The sequence below is a fragment of the Helicoverpa armigera genome, chromosome 13, assembly GCF_030705265.1.
Source record: "Helicoverpa armigera isolate CAAS_96S chromosome 13, ASM3070526v1, whole genome shotgun sequence".
In the NCBI taxonomy this organism is placed as follows: Eukaryota; Metazoa; Arthropoda; class Insecta; order Lepidoptera; family Noctuidae; genus Helicoverpa; species Helicoverpa armigera.
In genome coordinates, this window is record NC_087132.1 from 9,881,620 (window position 1) to 9,906,748 (window position 25,129).

At 34.1% G+C, this 25,129-nt stretch overlaps 1 protein-coding gene across 1 annotated transcript in view; it reads left to right on the top strand.

Moving 5' to 3' along the window:
• LOC110373368 (zinc finger and SCAN domain-containing protein 21) overlaps nt 1-21,661 on the top strand; it is a 69,455-nt gene extending 47,794 nt beyond the window's left edge. The window contains exons 5-7 of the mRNA XM_021330631.3: nt 435-604; nt 20,582-20,747; nt 21,146-21,661. Coding sequence (XP_021186306.1) covers nt 435-604; nt 20,582-20,747; nt 21,146-21,183 — 374 coding nt within the window. The 3' untranslated portion in view covers nt 21,184-21,661. The remainder of the gene's footprint in view (nt 1-434; nt 605-20,581; nt 20,748-21,145) is intronic.
• The last annotated feature ends 3,468 nt before the right edge of the window (nt 21,662-25,129 follow it).

Consider the following 25,129-nt stretch of genomic DNA (forward strand, 5'->3'; position numbering starts at 1 on the left):
GCGTTTCTTAATTAAAGTAATCAAATCAATATGGGTTTATCGTAAATAATTTTTAACGAAGGAATGGACTACCGTAATATAGTATCTTGTCATTTCTTGTTACATTAACATCGACTAGATTTGTAGGATTTTATTGCTTTAAAATTTTATTATTTATATGTTCGTTTAGAAAACTTGTATTACAAACTTTATTGCTGTTTGTAAAATTGCGTCCAAACGCAAATCTATCAGGATCAGCATATAATCTCCTTGGCCACCAACTTCATCACTTAGCTTTGAAATTATCTTATTTAGAACTCTTTCGAAAAAAGTCAAAAACAACAAAGTTGTCAATCCTTCTAACTTTAGGTACGCCCAGAGTCACTTTACCAATGTGATACTTTTACCCTGCCCATACAAATAAGCAATTCGCTTAACATTTCAAATATCCCCAGGTGAAAAACCCCACGTGTGCATGGTCTGCAACAAGGGTTTCAGCACATCAAGTAGCCTGAACACCCACAGACGCATACACTCCGGGGAGAAACCACATCAGTGCCAGCACTGCGGGAAGAGGTTCACTGCCAGCTCCAACCTGTATTACCATCGAATGACGCATATAAAGGTAAGTTAGCTGATAAAAAACTATAGAAAAATTATGGTAAATTAAGAAAAAAATATTTATGTAAAGCTGAAGATTTTGTTACTTGAACGTGATAAAATCAGGAACTTTGGTCCGATTTTAAAAAAAAAATTCAGTGTTAGCTCATTAGTCGAGGAAGGCTATAGGATACTTTTTATCAGGGTTTGTGGAGAAGTTCCCACGAAACGAGTATAAAACCAGTAAATCAATTTTTGCTTATGCTTTACCATCTTGTTCAGGACATAAGTAATCAGCGTATATTTGATCCAATTACTTTTCATTTTCTGTCTGTTACCTGCACCAAAATACTTGATTTAGTCAAAATATCGCTGTAAAATTATCAAACTTAAATACCAGAAAGATTTTGTAAATTATACTTAATTTCTCCCAAAACTGGCCCCACCAGCCACCACAATATGATTTTATTCCACCATCAAAGAACTCTATTCCCAGATCAGTATACCTCCTTTGTTTTGGTCTCAAGTTATATAGTTCACACACAGTTCTGCGTGTGCGCAACCGGCCGTAGAAGTCATGCCCACCGGACCATAGACGTGGGAATAGGTCGTAGGTTGCGTTGAATCACTCCATGGATATCACTCCAGTTTTTTTTTTTTTTCTAATATGTTTGCACGTTTGATTTTTGCTTAGGGATCGGTATGAAGGACTGTATGGTCCATTTGGCTGAGTGTTGCATATTGAAACTATCTATTGGCTTTATCGGATGAAGATAGTTTGAAAAGCTTAGTAATTAACAAACATGTAGGTACACTTTTTCATATTTTTTAGTATTGCATCATAAAAGGGGTTTGCCTTTAAAAAATGCTGCATTAATTGATGAAGTAATTTTCTAAGGTTAAGGAACTATTAAGTTCAAAATATACCTCCGGAACTATATTATTCAATTGTTTAGGAATAATTTGATGATATCAAAAGTAATCTTTGTTTCTTGTGATGGCAGATAAATTATATTTTGGTATACAGTAGGTGTCTCATTTTCAAAATTTATTTGATTTCAACAATGGAGCTGTTTATTCAGAATTTGCATATTTTTTGTTTTAATTGACGTCAAATGGTATTGTTTGTGTCAAGAATTATGTATTATGGTTTTCAGGTTTTTGAAGACATTATTATTATTTTTATTCCCATTCAAAAATTAGGTGCATGAAAACCAGAATTATCTATACATATAATAAATCTGTAGAAAAGTAATTTTTGTACATTGAAGAAATTGGCAAAAAAAATAGCCAGCATGTTAAAGGATAACTAACAGAACCCATTTCCATCATTTTTGTCTGTTTGTCTGTTTGTCTGTTTGTCTGTTTATCTGTTTGTTCGTTCGGGATTCACGTAAAATCTACGAATTCAATGCAGACAATGCTTATATACAAAAATTCTACGTAACTTGGGGTATTACTTAGTGTTTGTTTCATCGAAATCGATTCACTCTATCAAAAGATATGATTAATTTTGTGAATTCAAGATGTAAAATATTACGACACGCAATCTGTATGTCAAAACTGTACATTTGAATGTTATACTTATATTAGTTGATCGGCCTATTATTAACCTTTACATAGAAAATCACACCTTCATAAGTAACTTCGGAAGAAAAAAAAAATGAAAATTGTGTTTAGCCAAGGTTAAAGTAGCTCCATCTGTGGTAATCTGTGTTAAATAAAATACATAAAATTTGTCAAAGGAGCGAGGTGTTAAATGACAATAAATTACCATACATTCTTTATAGAGGATTATTATTTCAACAGATGGAGTTGTGTATTTTCCGTAATTCACCATATTTTAACACGTAGTGTAATTTTTCGATAGACATTTCAATAGTGTTTGTCAGTTTGCCGTGCCACATCAAAATCCAATTATAATTATTACCTTGACGAAAGGAAAATAATAGTTCTCAGCCAAATTTAAAACGGTGCCATCTAAATTATTTTTTGAATATTATGTCAAAAATGATGACTTTAGTATAACAATTAATTATCCTTTAAAGTTACAGATGGAGTTTATATCAGGATTTTTTCATAAACATAGTTTAGCTTCTCTTCCACTAATGTGGTGGCCTTAAAACAAATTACTTTGAGTGAATAGTATTAAGTAGACCTTCATTATTTTTTCTGATGCAAAGTATGTAAACTTAATCCTAGAAGAAAGGAGGATCTGTCTTTCGCAAGCGCTGCTAAGCGTGAGGTAGGTAGGTAATGTAGGATTCTGTAGCTTTAAGAACAAGCTCAGATACAAAGTGCAGATAAGAAATGGGAGCTTTCTCGATTTAATACCATACACACGTAAAATGCATTATGCGTCTGAAAACGTACAAATTGCGCGTCGCATACCAGAGACATGCTTACTTTCAACTTCTGATCGCAAATACACTGGTCACGATTACGAACAGTCTCAGTAAGACCCGAGCCAAGTCTAAAAAAACACCTTTTATATAAAACTACGTTTGATGTCATTCAATCACAAAGACAGAATTGTTTTCTGTTGCAAATCCTATCCACCTGTATCCTATCCTAATCCAGCATGCATTGCAGGTGTGCATTGCACAAAAACCAATGGTATCCTATTCGAGAAGTCAAAGAGTCGACCTGCCAACGTCAGCTTCTGCGCTAAGCAAGTGTTCTTAATAGTACCATCAGAATTACATTCATCGTTGAATGAGGTGAATAAATTTTCAGAAACCACAATAACAGTAGGAGCCAAAGCATATGATCGCTTCATAGAGCTCTGATTGGCCCCAGTTGACCAAGTCAGGTCTGATTTGTTCGTTCATCAGATCTTTGAAAGTTTTCGGTGGACTTTTTACTTACTGTCGTCCTGTTTACGTGTGGCACAAAATATGGTATATAAACGCAAGAGCGAAATTTTCCTGGTGTGCGGTAGTGACGCCCAGTATACAACACTTATGTTTCTTTTGATTTGCTGGCTCCACCAAGAAATGACAAATTGAGAGCGTACATTTTGAAAATCTTGGCAAAACTGCAGGTTTCAAGTACGAACACATGAAGTGGACTCTCACAGATACGTACATTTTGCCTATTCGTGAACTAATGCAAACATTTCGGTGGAGTCCCGGCTTAGGCCTCCCCCACATTAGGCGTGCGCGATCCTTGGGCATGTGAGTAGCGCGGGCGTCGCGAGCACGCTGCATGAACGTCGCGTTTTGCTGCCCTGCGGCATCTACCTACAGCGAGGTCGCGGCGCGCACGCGCCGCTCTCCTTGATGTTTAACTGCTAAGGCGTTTAGCGGGTGGCGGGGATAGCAGGCGAAGGGGTAAGAACGCAACTCGAGCGCCGCGTCGCTTGCACTCTTCACACATGCCGCAGGGCAGCAAAACGCGACGTTCATGCAGCGTGCTCGCGACGCCCGCGCTACTCACACGCCAGTACAGTAGTGAAACTATCCTACCCTATGCGCCTGCTGATGATGATGACTCATTTTATCATCCATCCGGCTATTCCCCAACTATGTTGGTGTTGGCTTCCAGTCACCGAATCTGTTTGAGTACCAATATTTTGCTTGGAGCGACTACCTATCTACCTATATTCAATCCAGTCAACTACACAAGCCGATATCCATGGTAAGACTGACAGACTTTCTGGCTTCTGATTAGTCGCAGCAGCTGCAGAAAATGTACAAATGACAGCTTTGTCAGACTCAAAGCATATCATCATCATCATCATCATCAGCCTATCGCAGTCCACTGCTGGACATAGGCCTCTCCAAGTGCACGCCACTGAGATCAAAGCATATAGACATAGATTATAACTGTTTCCTGTGAAAATTACTTACGCACCATAGGTAATAATTTTCCAAATTGGCTGACTAGATCCAGAGATATTCACAACGTCACAAACTTTACTTCTTTTGTTTAGATAAATGGTCACATCCACAACACAACCTTGATCAATGAATCTATGCGACTGCTAAGTGCTAATCCTAATTATACTGTCACGTGAAAGAATGCACCTACGGGATAAGTAGTATTTTGACTATTCTATATTGCCCACGCAGACGAAGTTGCGGGCAACAGCTAGTATTACATAAAATGTAATAATAAATACGTTGACCATAATTTAATAGGTATATAATATTAATAATTTAATATTTAATAGGTATATCTAAAAAATAAGCATATAAAATAACCCCCTAACATACTGCCGGCCATAGTGCCCATCTCCAAGTAAGGCGTTTGATACCCCACTTCCATTTTCATTGTTAAAATGACATATGTCACTTCCTAAATAATCATGAAATTTAAATTATAAACTTTTCAGTACCTACTGGAAAACATGTCTTAGATAAAACACTGAAACAGATAAACAAGCATAATGAATAAGTAAGGTAACTATTATTACCTACCCAGTAATTATGGAATTCTAAATCGATTGCAAAAACATTCGCAAGATCCAATAAAAAAAAACGCTTTATCCTTGAGATCTAAACAATGAGGTCCATTACAGTTTTTTTTAAAGATAATTCACATGAATGCATCCTTTTTCATAGCTGTGACTTGTCTATGGTTATAATTGTTGTTTTTTTTTCTAGATCTCGCGTGCAATGTATTGTTGTAATCTTAGATAGTTCCGTGATGTGGTGTAATGTACAATAAAATTAATAGTCCTGTTGCATATAAAAACTTCTTACGTAGTACTTACTTAACATAGTTTGAACCAATTACATAGGTAATTTACTCTACGTCGGTTAAGCTAAATGGAAATGACAGCTGAAAAACTTTTGAATCATTATATATTTACGAAAATGGGATATCGAATTGGTAATGAAACTAATACAAAATGTAAGAGGTTGTATAAAAATTATTTCGTCTAAACACTTTCATTAAGACATTATACTGCTGCCCATTTCCTTTTATAAATGTCTCTATATTAAATTAAAACAGCAATTGTTCTAGTATATGATTATTAATCAGAACCAAATCAAAAAACAAAAAACATCAGTTCCCACGCAAAAAACACCAAGAAAACATACTAGCCTCTTACATAAATACTCCTCATAATTAAGTAAGTTTCTAAGTGATGATAATATACCAAAGTGCTATACTACGGTTCGGTAAAGCCTCATATAATACTGTGGAGTTACCGTGCTCACTTCCCATAACGCCCCACCTTAAGTTTTTACTTATTTAACTATGACCTCATGTGTCCGCGACTTAAGAAAATCACACAAGTGTACACGGTGGTTGAACACAGGGCTGACACAAACAACTTAGAAAAAAAAAACTAAAAAAATAACATAGGTATAAAAATCCTGTGTACTGAAAAAAGTATTTTTGTCTTTCATTACGCCATAATCATAAGTTTTTTATGTTTCCACTTGGCGCCTAACCAATATTTGACACTTTTTCCAAGTACAGTGTGACAAATTACATCAATAGCTTTTACTCTAAAAACATCATCAAAAACCCATACATCACCCATCACAATAAAACAAAAACAAGAAAAAGAAAAAAAGGCCAAACTCCCGATCTACATCCCTTATTTCTTAAGACGCACCTGCGGTCACAGGTAGTTACGGTAAAGTTAGGGCCAATAAATTGCGGGTCACCGTGAGAACTTCTGCAGTCAATGACTGTGACGCACATGTGATGTATCGACGGTATGAAACAATGCTGAAACCGTGAAAGGCGATCCAATAAATTTTAAGGATGGCTTACTTTCTTTGATTTGTTTTTGCTCTGTTTGCTCTTGATTGTTTTTTAATGTGAATTAAAGTAATTGATTTAATTTGGTAAATGACTTGATAAAAGATTTTGAAATACAAATGATGAAGGTTATCTTAATTGTTTTATTTTCAGTCTTTTGGTTACTTATGTGTCTTTTAATTCCCCCTTAATCTACGCCCGCAGATTTTATTAGGTAGGTAGATCCATTTTTATAACGCGTAAACCAGAATGACAAGATTTCATGAAAACAACACGGCAATTAATTCAATTTCAGATAAAGATCTTGATATAAAATCATACTTACGTGCGCAAACAAAAGACTCGAGTAACGATCGGATGGGTGCTATTGTTTAAAAGGGCGTAAGTTCCATACAATGAAAAAAAAATACATATTTTTTCTTTGATATTTAATATTTATTTTTATACCTATGCACATTGTTTCAGAAAAAAAACTGAAAAAAAAGTTTTTTTATTTTTTCAGATATTTTTTACAAATTATTTTTATTTCCATATTCAAATTCGGGCTCGATACTTACGACCTTTTTTAAAGGTGGCGTTTCAAAGGTTCACATACGATCGTGTGAACTATATGTCCACGGTCTGATGATCTTGGCGTCTTCAGCAACGTCTTTTGCTTACGATACGGTCCGTGAACTCATGGGAACCACCATTTTTGGATGTCTGTTAAAAACGTTTTTTAAGACCCCACCTAAAACGTTTTTGAAACACTGTGTATTAAAAACAAAGTTGAGCAATTTTTCACAAAAGCACACTAATAAATCATTTATCGAATCAAAATAAATTTCATTAGAAACTTGCTAATTTGTCAATTAAAAACCTAATACAGATTGAACCAATATCAATAATAACAGAGCAATTAAAACTAATTAATATAACCTGTTCAAATAAATTCAAAATTCCTTCCAATTTATTGGAATCAAAATCTAGATTAGCTATGTTTTGAACATGGGCAAGTAAAGAAAATTGATAGACCATCCTTTCTTCGTTCGTTCTTTGATCGATCGGCCATTCTACCTCGTAAAATGGATCTTTTCAGCTGTCAAGCGCTGAGCCGCTGAATTAAACTGGACAGTACTGGACGGCTAGTTAAGTATAGGAAAGCTAAATAATAATGCAGCCTTCACAATAGCTTGATGGAATCGAGTGATACACAATAGCAAGGAGTTTGGTAGGTATATTTTATGGGCTAGTTATGGCTTTGGCTTCTTATGTATGGGCCTTTCAGGATTTTGTTTATATCGGCTTTATGAAAATTGTGTGAAGTTTGTTTATGTTTTTAGTTTGAACAGCTCTATTCTCGACTTAACAGTACTTAATACTGTACATTAACGGAATAAAACAGAATGAAAACTTAAAAAATATATAATTTTAATACTGGTATCACGAATCAAATATGTGTAGTATAAGCCCTTACCCACCTAATATATTCTAAAGGTGTGTTACGTCGTTATATTGCCTCCAAGTATCACCTGTCACAAACCAAAATCACCTTTTTAAGAAAAAAAAAAGACTATCAGATTGTCGCATCATTGGTTTTCTGGCTATGATACACAAACTCTTTAGTGACGTTTTAAAAGTAGAAGACTAAAAAAAGATAGAAGGATGAATATGGATCCTTGATCGGTAAACTGTAATCTTAGCATTTGTTTGCTGATAAAATCGATACAGGTCTTTTTCGAAGTAGGTAACAATATTAGCTTACTTCTTGATGCAGGTTTTACGGGTCCTCCTAAAGTTACAAAAAAAACTGTCATCTTCATCATTATCTTGTCCGATTCCCTATGTAATTTGTGATCAGCGCAAGATATATTTCAAAATTATTCACTCAATTTATTTATGTATAAGCTTGATTTTGCACTTACTAATTGCTACCACCACTTATGGCCGTATAGGAAGGGAATTTGACATTACTTGTATGTGGCAACTGTCAAACTTCTATCCCTAGTAAGCAAATGAACATATAGGTTATTGGAAACAACCGTAAAACAGGATTGCCATTCCTCACCCTGGGTAAAACGGTCCTTCCTCAAGTCGCGGTCATCTGCGCGTGCGCTTGACACTTTTCCACTCGTTAGAGGTTCGTTATTTGTTTGTTGTCAGTCTGTCTGTTCGTCTGTCACAGTGTTGCGTCCTTACAATTGGTTGCCGCACAAAGCGGTGGTTTGTGGTCCATTTGATAGTAGTAAAGCGATTAAGAGTAATAGAGAGATGTTTTATTATAGAGCAATTTTATTTTATTCCTTTCAAAATCCGCTATGTGTAAAAAATATTAGTGTTGAAGTCAAGGGAACATATTTTTCTCTTTAATCTCTTGTTCAGTTGCAAAATAAGCAATATGACCTTATTTGTCGAAAACGGTTTGTTTTCGTAAATAAAGGTCAGGGAATAAAAAAATGCTTAACACAATAATATTATTACTACTTCGATTAGTTACCGCAATCGTTTATAACTTGGACCACACAATTTGAGTAACAAGGAGCCAATAAGATTGGTGGTTGTCTCAAATCAGAATGTGATTTGCGTTTGTCAGTACCTCCGCCGACGGACACTTGCCTACCCATTGTAGACAATGATTTTTTATATAGAAGCATTGTTTAACTACACTTCCTTAAACAGTTTGAATCTTGTATAATCTATACTAATGTTATAAAGACGATGTTTCTTTGGATGGCTATGAAACTACAGAATCGATTTGAAAAAATCATTCACTGTTGGGAAGATGCACTATCCACGGGGGTCATAGACCATTTTATCCGGTAGCTGGAAGGTGTTTCCACGGGACGCGACGATGAAATTGCAGGAAATATAACTTACTTATTACTAAAAATACCGATGAAGCATGAATGGTCTTGCCAGTCATGAATATGATATTAAAATAAATCAAAAGTGTTAAGTGACACCTTTAACGTCGAAATATCAGGTTTTTCACACTTACTGCAAAACTCAAATACATTTTTATGCATCAGTTTAAAATTATTAATGCGATTAGATCATTATCAGACCAACGATTTGTGAGCAATAGACAAACTAAACCCGATCCCATAAAGTAGAATCGTAATAATGACAGGTGGCATCTACGAGTATATTATCTATTGCACGTTTCCTGCACGATTTTTATAACGATATTCTAAACGAACAGGTGATACGATACTTAGATATTTTTTCGGTAATTTCAGATAAAAGAAGATTTATTAAAAACGTCAAAATCTAGACCACTTATTGCAGTTGAGCTTGGAAATAACTTAATTAAGTCATTTTAAACTGAATATTACAACTTCGACTAATAATTTCGATACTTAACGAGTATAATAAGATCTATTTTGTGGTATAATAAATTGATTTACAATAGAAGTTTGCCATCAAACTGGTCTAGGTAATAGTCTAGAAATAGTTGGATTAATCAAATTAAATTATTAGTAAGATTGATATCAGTCATATAAAGTGTCTCAATTGAGACACAGCTGTTAATTTTTAAGTCATTTGATTTTCTCCTATCCTGTCTAACTCCTAATAAATTAGTTAAACAATATTCTATAATGTGTTATTGTCAAATAAAATATATTTGGCCGGAATACAAGGTTTTACGATACCTTATGCTTTTATAATCTCATTAAAAAACTTATTGATGACGGGTGCGTTGTCTGTCGTGTGCACCTGCCCTAATAAGGGTCTTAAAAATCGGTTAAAAACGGTCTTTTGTGCAATGACTGGTTAGATAGTGAAAGATATTTTGATGTTGGACGTTTTAGTGGTCATTTCTTTTTGAGTTTATAAGTAGTTTTGTTAATTTGCAATTTTGTGTACTTTTTGAGTGGTTTGGTTAAAATTAATGATAGACTGATCCTGCTCTGTAACACAGAACAACTCATGTTGCAGTTTTACATAATTACATCTACCAAAGAATCCCAAAAATTACAAAGACGTACCTACGCATATTTCCAAAGATATTACACATTACATATTTAACTTTTTTACACCAAGCATCCCCAGTTTTCAGGTCTATAAACATAAATGACCTATCAATACAAACAAAAAAAACTAGCCTAATCACAACTCGATCATAATCTGACATAAGAACCGAACGGTAAAAATCTTTAATTGAAATAAAAAACAAGCTTAACCATAATTTGGCGAGAGTTACATTCCATACCACATAATTAGGCCCGCGTCACAAATTTATCTATATATCCATATCTATAAAATAAGAATCAGAATCATAATTCCACTTGTTTTAACAGGAAGTCGATTTAATGAATTTTTATTGGTTATCAAAGACTTTCGAATAATGAAATCTGGGCGTTATATGACGACTAGTTTATGTCTATATCTGTCGACTTTGTCGGGTCTGTTCATTTCGATGGAATATATTATAGTCTGAGAGACAGGGGCGTTAAGACTTACTATACCTAAGTGATAATTTTTGAAAATTAGTTTTTAAAATTGGAAAGCTTGAAAATTAATGTCGTAAAAGTATTGCAACTTTGCTATAATTAACACGCCTTCATACTAAATTGGTGGTTAACCATACATTTAGTAATTGACCGTCGCGTTGCTTATAATTTGAGAATACTATTTTAAAACTAAGCTTTTTACTTGTAGATAGAACTTCTGCTCTTAAGCTATTGAAAAATATTAATTTGAAGTAGATAAAAGTCTCAATAAAAAGTAGGTGCCAACATATTGAAATATAAATAATTTCTTATTCAAATAAGTGCACTTAAGACACATTGCTTCATCTAATTGACGGATTAAGTAGATAAAATATTTGTTACTCAGTCTCCGAGCCTATACTAAAGTAATTAACAGCACGGCAAGTTGACAATTTAAACTGGTACAGCTTTTTTTGATGTCGGTTAGAAATTGGGGGCCAATCTCCAATCGTTTGTCCGTATGCACATAAAACAAGCTTCGGAACAACCGTTAGAGGAAACATCTTAATAAATATTGTAATTATGTCGTAATCGCACCTAATTGTGTAGTGTTTTTGTTGACACATTTATAATTGTTGGTTCTGACTTCAATGCATTTACTTATTTCGGTCTACAATTTACATACATACTTTTAAATTAACTTAGTATTCTTTATTCACATACCTACTAAATAAAACATTTATTTCTACATAACCTAGTTGAATTTCTGCAAAAAAAATATCGGTAGGTGTAATTACGCTTTACTGCACTACATACTTTTTAACGGCAATTCAATATATTTCTTACTAAAAGTTTCCATACTTTCAGCCTAAGTCTAAGCTTTGCTATATACCATACATTCACCCATTATCTTGTCATACGATCACCAAAGTTATAGTTCAATAGTAAAACAGTTGTAATCACAAAATCACTAACTTATACATTTTAATGTTTCACAAAATGAAAGAGGCACACGTTTCTATGGGATTGGTTACGATTTGTATGAGAATATATGAGAAAGCATCGATTTATGAGTAACTGTTCGTAGCAAGATTTGTAAAAGGCCGCCTTTGATATCGGAGTCAGAACTTTATGTATTACACGGGTTTTATCGCGGTTATGTGATCAAGTATTAATAAATACATAGCTTTCGTTTTAGATCTGTTTCTTGAATAGATTCTTGTCTCTGTCATGTAAAGTAGAGCTAAATAATTTATAGTGAACCATCAAATAAGCAGCAATTTGTTTTCATCACTGTCATTATAATTACGCTGATAAGCCAATTAAATACACAAAAAAATGTGTAACTAAAGCAGTACATTCATATTGCCTACATTAAAGTCTCAACTTAAATTATATACAACGCCATCAAAGAACCATAATGGCAAAATCCGAGCACAAAAAAAACAAATGAAATAACAGATGTACAAAACAATTTCACCTCGCAATCATCAGTAGCTCATTTCATTTACATTACAATTATTGCACAAACGATCCGGGTGTATTTTTTCTGACCTACAGTGTACTAAGGGTGCGTCTACACGGTGCAAATAGCTTGCGCATGTTGAGGCATGTGCGCAGGGCACGAGCAATCGACTGTCATTCAACATCCTTGGCAGTTGTTACGATTAGTCAGAAGCCAGTAAGTCTGACGCCAGTCTCACCAAGGGGTATCGGGCTCCCCGGGTAACTGAATGACGAGGTCAGATAGGCCGTCGCTCCTTGTAAAACACTGGTACACAGCTGAATCCTTTCAGACTGGAAGCCGATCCCAACATAGTTAGGAAAAGGCTCGGGAGATGATAATGATGATCTAGCAACTCGCGCATGTACCAAAGCAGGCTACCCAACCGCGTGCTCTGTTATTTGCGTGCGGGTCACTTGCGCATGTTAACTCGCTCCAGCTACATGCACCGTGTAGACGCACCCTAACTATCGTACATCGCGTGACAATTGTCAGCCAGATACACTTGATTTACAAATAATGACCCAATGTTGTAACGAACAATCATAATTCATTTTAATCAAGACACGTGCGCCATCTTGGATTTTTTTAGGTTCTTTATAGAGTAAAGAAATGCGTGCAGCTAATACTTTCCGCTTGAGTTGTGTATGTGTAAAAAACCTTTTGCAGATGTGTCAATTATGGTAGATTTTCCTTATAATGGCGATCAGTGATTATGGTCCATTGTTATGGGACTCTGTCACGGTAGATTGACATTTTGTTATGCAGTATAATATGTACTTGGGTGTCTGCAATGATAATAATTGCCACTTTATTATACTGAGTACGTAAAGTCGTTAAGGTCAGATGGTCTTTACATCCGTATTTGTTAAGTTTATTAATAGTATTTCTTACTGTAACGTTTGTATGTGTAATTTTATTGTGGATCAGTATTGACTCATAGATACTTCCTATCAGGGACGCCATGCGATGTGGTTGCCAAATCGCCATAGTACAGATTGTATGATCTTTTATTAACGCTTCTAAATGATCAATTGTGGCAATAGAAGTATTTTTTTCATAACTTTTTTTCTTCATGATTAGTCATAGTCGCTTGATCTCAGGTATCAGACCAAACTATCTCCTGTCAAAAACACACTTAACAAATCAACTTATTCAGTTACATTCCATTTCACGTCACAATCAAAGCATCGACCAGTTGTGTCACCAACTCTATTAAAAAAGCTAATAATTAATAATACCACGAGAATATGTCTCGCCTGAAGATAACACGAGACAACTTCAAAATGAATATTCAAGATCTTGTTAATACCTTCGGCTGCCATTCAATCAGCCTAAAATGATTTATATGGCACAATATGCTGACCAAATTTCAACTCTATTACGAAGACAACAAGGTTAAATTTTGTAAGTGTTGATGTAGTAAACAGCCCTTATCAACCGCCCACGTATTTGTTGATCTTTTTTATTTGATGTCGTAATTATGGCGTTCGTTTGATATTAATTTATTGGGAGCTTGAATTATCGTTGTGTTTACAACAGTAGCACTTATTTTTACTGCATTAACTTATGTTACTTTTAAGTTCTACATTTGCTTAAAGGAAAAATAATCTAAGCTAAAAATAATGTAATATCTTTTTCCCATAAATTAAAACGACATACCATCACAAAATCGCATACAGATCAAAAGATACTCAAAACAGCTTCAGCAATTCTGAGATACTAACATCCAATACATACAGCCTGTCAAAACCCTTTCGGCTTTACCGCAGATCGATCAAAACTAGTTCCACGTTCGTTTCTGCTTACCCCATCTACCATACAAGTACATAAACAAGTCCATTCATTCCTGAGATTAAACGTTCATGTTTAAAAAGAAAAATAACGCTGGCCGGCACAGCGGTAGATTGCATCTGTTGACCGTCTGCACTATCAATCATTATTTATCCTTCTTTTGCTGTGGACTGTACTGATTAAATTATTCCACGGAGGTGACTTAATGAAATAGCCTGGTTAGGGAGGATTCACACTGAGGTTATTGACGGCACTATCTCTGTAGACCACTCTCATCTATAATATATAATAAAAAGGACGTTTTTTTCTGTTTGTTTGTGCCGTAAAAGCTCCGAAACTTTTGAACTGATTTGAAGAATTCTTTCACTGTTGCAAAGCTACACTCTTCCCAAGTCACATAGACTATATTTTATCCTTGTACGGGCACTAGTTCTGACGGGACGTGGGAGAAACCTCGGGAAATCGACAAATATTTAATATATGTATATATTTTTAATGTCGAATCTGTTTTCACCATATTATTTGAGTTGTGTAAAGATATCTGCAATACTAGAGGCATTGTAGATGCATTACCGTTCCTAAGATAAGCTGAAATTAATGGCGCGCATGTGACCTTTTAAGCGAAGTACTGTATCGCTTCTGATGTAGAAATTGGAAGTACCTTCTGGAAGTATATAATAGTAAATGAGCTCTATAAGCAATTAGCGACAAACATTTTAAATGATAATTTTTGAAAGTATGAGAAAAATCGTCAAAAGTCTTGGATTTCATGGAATTCAATTCCTAACTTTACCTGCTGTTCCCGGCAGTTTTAACCACACCCGGGAGAACTTTCTTAACCTATACTAAATATAGCCTTTAACACTGACCAATAACATAGCTTCCTTTAGGCCCGGTTGTTCGAAGCTCGGTTACGTCAAGGTTAGGGTTAAATTCTAGTTAAAGTAAAATTAACAGGGTTTAAATTCAAAAAGCGTTGTTGAACGCTAAAATTTCATAATAAAAACGTCAAATTAACCGTGGTCAAAATTGACATCGGTAAAATTTTAACTTTAACTTTATGGTAACGTACGAACATTCGGGCCTAAGTAAAAGAATTTTCGTAATCAATCCAGACTCAACTCAACTCAAACTCTTCATAAAGTATAACGTTAGTTTAGATATAGGAGTCTCAAAACATATTCGAGTTCCACTATATTCACATTCAAACCTAAACTATATCATTTCTAAACCAGTAACAAGAACATACTCCAACCAAAGCCATGCATTCATAAGTAGTTCAAATCTCGCCTTTTGTACAAACCTAAACGGTAAACTTGATAAATAGGACTTAATGCCATATACACAAATCATAGCCACTAGTGGACACCCTATTACGTCAAGTTATGCACACGCAAAGACACAATTGTGAGCGAACGGAGAATCGCCCATCATGGCCGTCTAACCAATAAATATGCATACATTGTCAATTAATAGCGTTTATTAAATTAATGGACGCTTGCTATTAGAAATGATACTGTTAAAGGAATATAGTTTAAGGGTTCTGCACCTGTTTTAGATTTATAAGGTTTTAAGTGGAGATGTATGATAAGATTTGAAAAAAAACTGTAGCGGCGTAAATGATTGGCACTAATTAATTGGTAGGAGATCCGATTAAGATAGTCTCATGATTGATACTTTGCAAAATCCAAAAGGATGATGAAAAGTTGTTCGTACTCTCTCATACCCAACAATTTACTTCTATGCTTCTCTTCGTTTGAAAAAAAATAGTAACAGGAGCCACAACCTGAAAAAAAAGACATTAAATTATTTTATGTAAATCTGTACATTAGGTACATACCTTAATCCCGTAAAGTAACTTACATAGTCTTAACTATTGAATTTAAGTGACCGTAATTTCAAATTACACTTACGGAACCCAAAACCGTCTGCAATAAACCAAAGTGAACCCGTTCCGAACCACGAATAAGGGCTTCATAATAACACAGCCCTCTAAGATATACTATGTACCAATTACTTAACTTCTTGTCTTGACAACGATTGGTCCGACACCACAATATTGATTAACTGAATCCCCAGATAATTGGCTATGTGGTTATTAATTAGTTCCCCATAGAATATATTAATATTTATAAGTAATTTTGTGATAGTACTCGGTTCATAACTTTGTTATTTTGAAACGGGTTTTCGCTTTGGGTTATTCGATTAAGGAATTGATTGCTCGTCTAGTAAATCAAGTGTTTGAACCGGTATTGCTTCTGTTTTGTGAGGGGAAAAATAAGTGAGATGTATTGGCTGGGAACGCTAATGTCCCTGTTTTTATTCTGTAAGGTTTTAAGCGTAAGTTGTTTTTGTCCGGTACAAAGTTTGGTTTATTTTGTGAACAGTAAAAAAGAAGTTATTGCTGGATTAAGATATAAATTAATTTAGAAAATAAAGGTACCAAGAAAGTACTATCATTTGATTTCAAAGGCTGAAAATCTAAGACATCTTTATGGCTGTTCTTATATTCTGAATAGATCAGGTGCGTATAAATTTTTTTCTTCGAAAAATTGAATTGAAATTATAAATGAAAGAGTAAAGAACTTTAACTTTGAAAATATTTTTTTGATTCATCATCCTTTAATGATAAACTGCAATTCCTTTAATAACCACTCAATTAAAATAGATAACAGAACACCGCACCACTTTTTACAAACCCACGCATATCCTGACTACCGAGAATAAACGTTAACGAGATCAATACCGAAATACCTTCTTCGGTTCTCTTCGGTTATTCAGCAACAATTTATTTAGCTAAATTAACCGAAGCACAGCGTATTTGCATTCGATTTCCATAACGCGGTATTGGCGTATCGAGACGCCATACGTCACTGTTGCATCGAGATACAACCCGTAAGGACTGCTTGATCGATTGTGCGATTCGAACATCGAGAATTTTACGGTATTAAAACGTTAATTTTAAGTGGTCACGGTGTTTAGGGACATGTTGTACATTTGACACGGTATTAATCATTGTGTGTTTCATTTTGTTGGGTTAATTTTAATTGGGAACATTTTATTTTGTTTATTTAATTAAAGTACCTAATATTTTCTTTGTGTACGGGAAGAAAACAGTCTTAACATACGAAGACTGATAACGTGCCTTTAAGTAATAATAGAAGTTTGATTTTTAAACTTAAAAAAAATAAGTAGGATGAGTGGTCGTTGAAAGCTGTTTGACAGTTAAAAGTTTAAACTCACCAACTTTAATAGTAAAAAAAATATATTCACTCAGTCAAAATATTTTCTTTTTTTTCCCACAAGAAATATACTATCGAAGCAATATCGTTTGTCATAAATAATCCAGGCTCCTTCATTATCGGAGTACAGATGAGACGGCCGGTTTTTTGCCAGCCTCGTGATTTATCCAAAGGAAATTGTCAGACAACTAATGGGTCTTTGTTTATTGATTTATATGTTGCAATATTCGGTAGCGAGAAGGGTCGGCATAATATCGGTACTCGTTTTTTTGCTCCCTGATTGAGCTACTGCATAATCCGCCCACAAGAAGATGGTTATACCGAACGCTCACAGCCCAACCCATTGCTGCCTTTTTAATTTAGAATCCTAATCAAAATTATAGGGTTCGTAGATTGGTGTGAATTAGCGAGTAAAAATTTAATGGGAACGCTTCTAGGATGTATCTTTATTAAGTTTTTTTAACGTACAGGAAATTATTTTAGAATTAATTAAAGTTTTTGATATATTGTTTTGGAAAGACGGTAATAAAGTTTAGAACAAAAAGATTTGATGGTTTCGATTTGAGAACTAAGTTTTATGGCATATAATAGTGTTATTTATGATTTTGAATACGATATATCACGTCTAGATGGATATTATTTGCGGTATTTTAAGATGATTAAAGAATCTAGTCATTACGGTAATTTGCAGCTCGGAGCTTTAGTTATAGCTGAGAGATTTTCACAACAAGTCATGTTATGTTTTTGGTTTAATTTAACTAATTACTTTGTTATTTCTCTTCTAACTTTACTTTACTCTCTCTAAACTTTATATTTCCACAACTTCTGACCAATCTGCAGCTACATTATTAAGTCACGATCATTTGAATGTCGTGCGAACATTGAATACTTTAATGATTTATTTTCAACAAAGTATATTTATAAGTAATAAAGCTCCCGTCGTAAAGTTGTTTTAGATCTTCAAATTAACTGATTGCATTTTAAAAACAGTTATTTTAACATTTATTATACAAATGGTATTGGTTCAACTTTCTCTTTAAATGTCGTGACAAATGCTCTAAAATTACACATAACAAAATACAGACGTAATTAATAATGTAGATAAGGCATTTAGGAAAGAGATTTCAAAGTGTACATTATTTCGAGATCGAAATGTAAAAATGTTTAATTGACAAACTGTATTTCCGATCGAACCGTTTATTATGCCATATCCGATGACTCACACATCTTTAGGTAGTCAGAAGCCAGTAAGTCTAACAACCAGTTTTACCTAAGGGTATTGCGTTGAGGAGGTCAGATAGGCAGTCGCTGTGACTGATTTATTATTTGAGATTTTAGTATGTTCTTCTAGGAAATTTTACTCCTCGATCCCTTTTGAGTAAAACGTGGAGCCGATTTAAATCTCTATCCACAAGGCCCAAAAATTAAATTCTCCATGCTATATCTCCGAATGCAAGCCACCGAAGCACCGGTCAGCTCAACCACAAAATTGAGCCCATCCACAAACCGACGACTAAAAGTATTAAAGTATTTTGAACGTTCAAATTGAATGTTTTGGTGACCACAAAATGATTTTGACCGTTCCTACCATAAAAACAAATGGTCATTTAGTAGTATGGGAAGCATGGAATGACGATATGGTATTCAGTTCTTCACGCTCACTGTTTTACGGATCATCAGTAGACAGATTTGGTTCTGACTGTTTTTTTATTGCGGCTGAGTTGAAAGGTGTTTTTTTGTGTGTTGTAAATGTGGTGTTAATTAGTAGCTTTTACTATTACAAGTACCTACATATGTAGTTAAAAAAATATTCTTTGCTTATCAACAATTTTCTACAGTACTTGCATATTCAGCTTATAGAGTTTCAAAAAAAATATTGTTGCCTTTAAAGTACATATATTTTGCAAAAAAATTGTAACGTCATAAAAATATTAATAGCATAAGGTGTCATAAACTTCTTTTGAGCTTAATATACCACGACACCAATACAGGGAAAATATGCAGGAATTTCTAAGTAGCCAACACGTACCAACTACTTTTACATTTCTTTTTCCGAATGTCATGCGACTACAATCGCGTCGCTCGTGCGCACATTACCACCGACCCTAATGTCTCGTAATGACTGCTTCGTAACGCGTGTTAGGCTGCTCGCATGCTCGCGACTAATGCCGGCGCGGTTAGTGACGGGCCCATTATGAGTGCGACAAAAAATGAAGTTTTATAGTAGCTGTGTATGACCTATAGTTTTGTTGGTGCTTCTGAAATTAGTATACTTTTATCTCAAAATATTTTGGACTTTTTACTGATAATTTCATCCAGTGAATTTTAGCGGCTTCTAAGCATATTGTCAGTTTGAAAAAAGTAGAACGACTTAAGAAGACTCCAATTTATATTAAATGCAGAGGTTCTGTGCCGAACTGTATTTCAACTCAATTTTCTTTATGATTTTGATACTTGCACATAAACTGACTCAAAATATCAAGACTCACTGATCCACTATTGTGGACTCAACAGGTTTGAGCGAGCATCGAGCATCCTTCATTATAAATTCATTTGCGCTCAATGTGCAATGTCATGACTTTGATTATTAATCGAGATGAGTGTTATTAGCTCTTTTATTGTTTAAATGTATCGAGTTTTTTTCTTTTTTTTACGGATCTTTATTGTGAGTTTTATGAGTCAGTCCTACAAGCTATTGATTTGGAATGAATTCGGTAGTAATTATTTTTCTGATTGGGGTACTAAAATTATGATTTAAGGTCTTTGTGTCTTATTTTATTTTTGAGCAATTGCTAAGTTTTAAGTCGTCTTTATAGGATTTCAAGCATAAACTGTTCAATCTTCTTCTTCATAGTATGAAGCTACGTATTATATTTCACTATTACTTCCTAGAAAATTAAATCCTTTTAGTACTTGACCGTGACTTGCATTTTATCTAATGGCTTTCCTGAGCGTGTGCTGTGAAGGACGTGATCTGTTCCAAGATGTGCATTCTTAGCAGTCATCCTATATGGACTATCCTAGTTTACTGTATTAGCTTACTAGTGGATCTTGAGATTTTATCTATTAATCGATGATGTGTGTTTAGAGTTCCATTTTAAGCACCATATTTATCGAACTATAGGCTTCACCTTCATTGGTTTTGCCAGAGCAAACCTCTTATGTTTTGAGATTTCATGAGCTCGACTCACTATTTTTTTAGTTTTAAATAAAAACTCCAAAGCAAGAAACATCTACAGCCCTACAGCCAAATCCTTTTCTGGAATTTTTCCCTCAAAAGATGTACATTTTAGTTCTTTCATATTCTAACTCCAAAATTCTTCTTTCAGGAAAAACCCCACAAATGCAGCCTCTGCTCGAAGTCCTTCCCCACGCCGGGAGATCTGAAGTCTCACATGTACGTGCACTCTGGCTCCTGGCCTTACAAGTGTCACATATGCTCTCGAGGCTTCTCCAAGCATACTAACCTGAAGAATCATCTGTTCTTGCATACTGGTGAGTTTTAGTTTTTTGTTGTCCACTACAATAAAATAATTCGTCATTCTATTATTATGTAGTAATTTTTAGTGAAATCATTTTTGGAAAACCGTATCAGTAAATTATTATATAAAAACTTACATATAGTCCAATCCCTTTCAAACAATCTTGATACTTTAAGTATCTTGAGTAGGAGTTATATTACTTTTGAGTTAAATACTTTCAATATGAGAGCTAGATTTTTTTATCATGTAAATTACTTGCCGATATCACTGATAAATGATGGTGTCTTACAATCAATCGCCAAGACATACTCTAGGGGATTTACTCCCCTAGAGTATGTCTTAGCATATATATAAAAACTCTACTTTTCTGGATTTCACGATTTTTAATATATTTTATTTCTTTTGTTACAGCCAAACATCAAAGGAACAGTGCAAGGGATGCTACCTGAATTCTGAAAATATAAATTATGTATACATTTTACGTCAAGTATTGATACATTAATACATTTTTCTTTATATTCAAGACTTTACTGTCTTAAGAAATATAAAAGTGTGATATTAGACTAATTAGTTATAAGTGTTAACTATTTAAGTTGTATTTATGATTTGCTTATTTCACTTTGATATTAAAAATAGGGGGTCAATGACATCAGTAATATTGGGGATTTTTCTATAATTTAGATTTTTTTACTAAGTGTAAATAATATTGTTGATAATGGTTTTTGATAACTTAATTTTGGGGTGTAAAGTATCTTTTTAAATTAATTTATGTTAGTGTTTTGGAAAATTAAATAAGCAAACATGTTTTTTTTATGAATGTATGGAGTAACATTTGTACGTTATAATTATTTTTAGCATTTGCTATTTATTGTAAAAGTTATAAGGTTCAATATCAAGATTATATTATTTTGATAACCGTATTATCGTAATCGAAAATTATTATGCCTTTTTTACTGGTATGTAGAAACTACTGAATCTATATTGTGAACTGTAAAATAATATTGTCATTATTTTTTAAAGATATTTGGCTTTCAGTAATTAGCAGCACCTGTCTACATAGTGTTATGTAGAATTAAAATAATTGTAAATAAATAAATAACAATCAAATAACTTAAAATATACCTACATTGTGTACGTATATTGTGATTTACATCTCCGTCCATTATTTTGTAAATATAGCATAAGAAACCTTACACGCAACGAATTATTAAATTATGAATATTATTTATATTTTTAGATAAGTATTTCAATAAATAAATTACTATTACTTAATCTGGATTTAATTTTTCGATACCCCTGGATATTCGATGATTGATGATTTTTGAGATAACTAATGTCTCTAGGTATACTAGAAACAGTTTATATCAATAGCACAAACAAATGACAAAAGTCATCAGATGACGATGTGTGAGAGATGACTTAAAGAGCTTTCACACTCGCAAATTCAGCTACGCATACAAGCTCGGTTTGTGTCGCGCGTACAAATCCGGGCAACATGGCACGAACCAGTCAAACTCCCAGTCAAATATTTTTATTTCAAATATACCTTTGCAGGCTCTTTTGAAACGTGACACTCCTCGTATGGTGGTAAAAAGATGATATTATGGATGGATCATGCATGGGACTAGAGAAGACCCGAATTAATGATGAATATGACGTGACTTCTGTTCCTGATAATGAGTGCCCTACATAAAATTGTGTTACTGCACAATTTTATCACTCTAATTGTCTTTGACTTACGTATATTCATACAAAAATAATAACAATAATTTCCACAACCAGTTATCTTATTTGATTTAGACGACATTCAAAATAACGATGGCATCAATCCTATTTGTATCCCAAGTTTCAAACCATTCAAAGTAACCTTACAAATCCATCGGCAAATACGAGGAGGCGTAACAGGCTAGAAGCGACAACTTACCCGACAGCACAATAAACTGTCTCCGCAAAACCACGCTCAAGTCAATACAGCCATAAAACATGACTTAATGACGTCATCATCCATACGTCATTACTTCCACTCACACACGCGTCATGTCGGACCAGCGTGGCACCGGCAAAACTAATCGCAATTTAAAACTATCTGCTTTATATTTAGAAGTTTCTCGAAGCGAGTGGGCGTTCTACACGCAAGCCCTCGGCTGATTTGCATAAAACAACTACACTGGAGTGTATTAAGACTTAATTGTTGCTGCCGTGGAGTGTCCGTGGCCTGTGGGACGCTACATGAACCACGGTCCCGATAAAAGCCATACCAACATTTCATTGCCGAGGAAATTCAATGTAGAACGTTATTTATTGTTAGATTTTATTATTACTTCGATTTTATTTGGTTGGCGATGTGATTTGTGATTGCGTTATTGCTCAGTGGGCATCCGATGGGATTGTAGGCTAAAGAAGTTGAGATAATATCTAAATTATAGACGTGTTAAATAATGTATATGTACAGTGAGGATAATTTTGTATAAAATATGAGTCTGTAACTAAATATAGATTACTAAATCAAGCATTGCAGGAGATAATAATGTTTTTTTCAAAGTTTCAACGCTGAGTTGAATTTACCAGCATTTGACTAAATTGTCGTTAAATACCATTAGTATACATATAGAAATAGACAGCGGTTTACATAAATTATTCCTAATAAGCTAAAAATATATCCAGACTTGTAAAACTTTAGTTTGGTTTAAATTTTAAATAAATATATATTTTTTACATCTAGTGACGCACATAGTTTATCTAAATCATAGTTTATCTATTATAGCTTAAATTAATTAGTTAACTGACTAGAAAAGACCACTAGAATCACAAGACATCCTGATAAATAATTTATATCAGTCATTTTGGCTGCTAAGTGTACCTACCTTATGTTATTCTTACCACAGGACTCTAAAGTCTGAAATCACCAACCCGTATTGAGCAAGCGTGGTGATTAATGGTCAAACCTTCCCTGTGTGAGAGGAGGCCTGTGCCCAGCAGTGGAATGGTAAAAGTGATGACGACGACGTATACCTACCCTAAAAGAGATTTCATCAAATATTGTAGAAATACAGCGCTCCCGTAATAACAGTGACTTAAGATAAATCAGTGCTCTTATTTTTACAGTAACATCATTACGACCAAAAAACTCAAATTGCACAAGTAGCGGAATCTCAATTAATTACATAAATAAATTGGTTGGTAATATAAAATGTTTTACATAAGCCGCTCTAGTAAATAGTGTCTGACATAATCATTAAACTTTCACCGCGTCAAAACTAATAAATTAAAGTTTATTGATTTATTTATAACGATCCTCTAATGACGATGATAAATGCTATTCACTTGGGCACTGATGTTTTTGTGTAATGATACAGTGTGTTTTTTGAAGTTGGTAGTTTTATTTAGGATCATATATGATGATTATGATCTTCTCTTGAAACTGTGATGTTGTGTTTTTCTGATACATACCAAAAATGGAAGTACATATAGGTACATATTTTGCAACATAATGTAGAGGTAGTTGACCATAAGCAGTGGTAAAACCACTTCAGGAGTTCGACTTAGGACTCGGATTTTTAGCAGTAGGTACTTCAAGGTACATTAACATAATAACAATGGTCAATGCTCATAAATAAAATTATTCAAACTATAGATTTATGTGAAGCTGCCAAAAATTGTAAATTGACAAAAATATTCTCGAAGTTAAAAACAATGACGTAATGACAATCATCACACGACACCGCAGAACACCGCGGTGCGGAAAACAAAAGACAACCACTCGACCGCGCGGTAGAGCGATGTTCATGTTAAAGGTTTGAGCGGTATTCGTAGAAGCCTAGAATATGAAAATCTCTTCACAACTCAGTAAGTAGCAATACATTAGATACTGCAATGCAATATGAAAATCGCTTCACAATCCAGTAAGTAGCAATACATTAGCTGCAATATTAGCATGATAATGTTCGCATTATGAATCTAAGGGCACTTCCATACGCCCACCGTTCAGTTAAATCAGTATTAGTTCTAGATAGTGGGCGAATGATCGCCAATTGAATTTGCAATCCTGTGCTATAACCGATTAAAAACAAAAAACTTTAAGTGGCAATTAAAGATCTTAGACATGATCATAGTCAATGCTAATGGAAGTAATGTCACGAAATCATACCTTTTAGCTTTATTTGCAAAATTAGTTTCCCTTGGCTACGCTTCCTTTAATAATCAAATATAACACAAATAAGCCTTCTTCTTAAAGTTATCTCATTTTTTTTGGGTAGGTGCAATATGTATATTATGTATTACCTACCTTTTGTTCCTCTCAGTTGCTTATCATATGAACACATTCACTCAATGTCTTAGCTCTGTTTTTTAGTTTTGCACTTCTAAACTACTGGCCTGATATTGAACGAAATAATT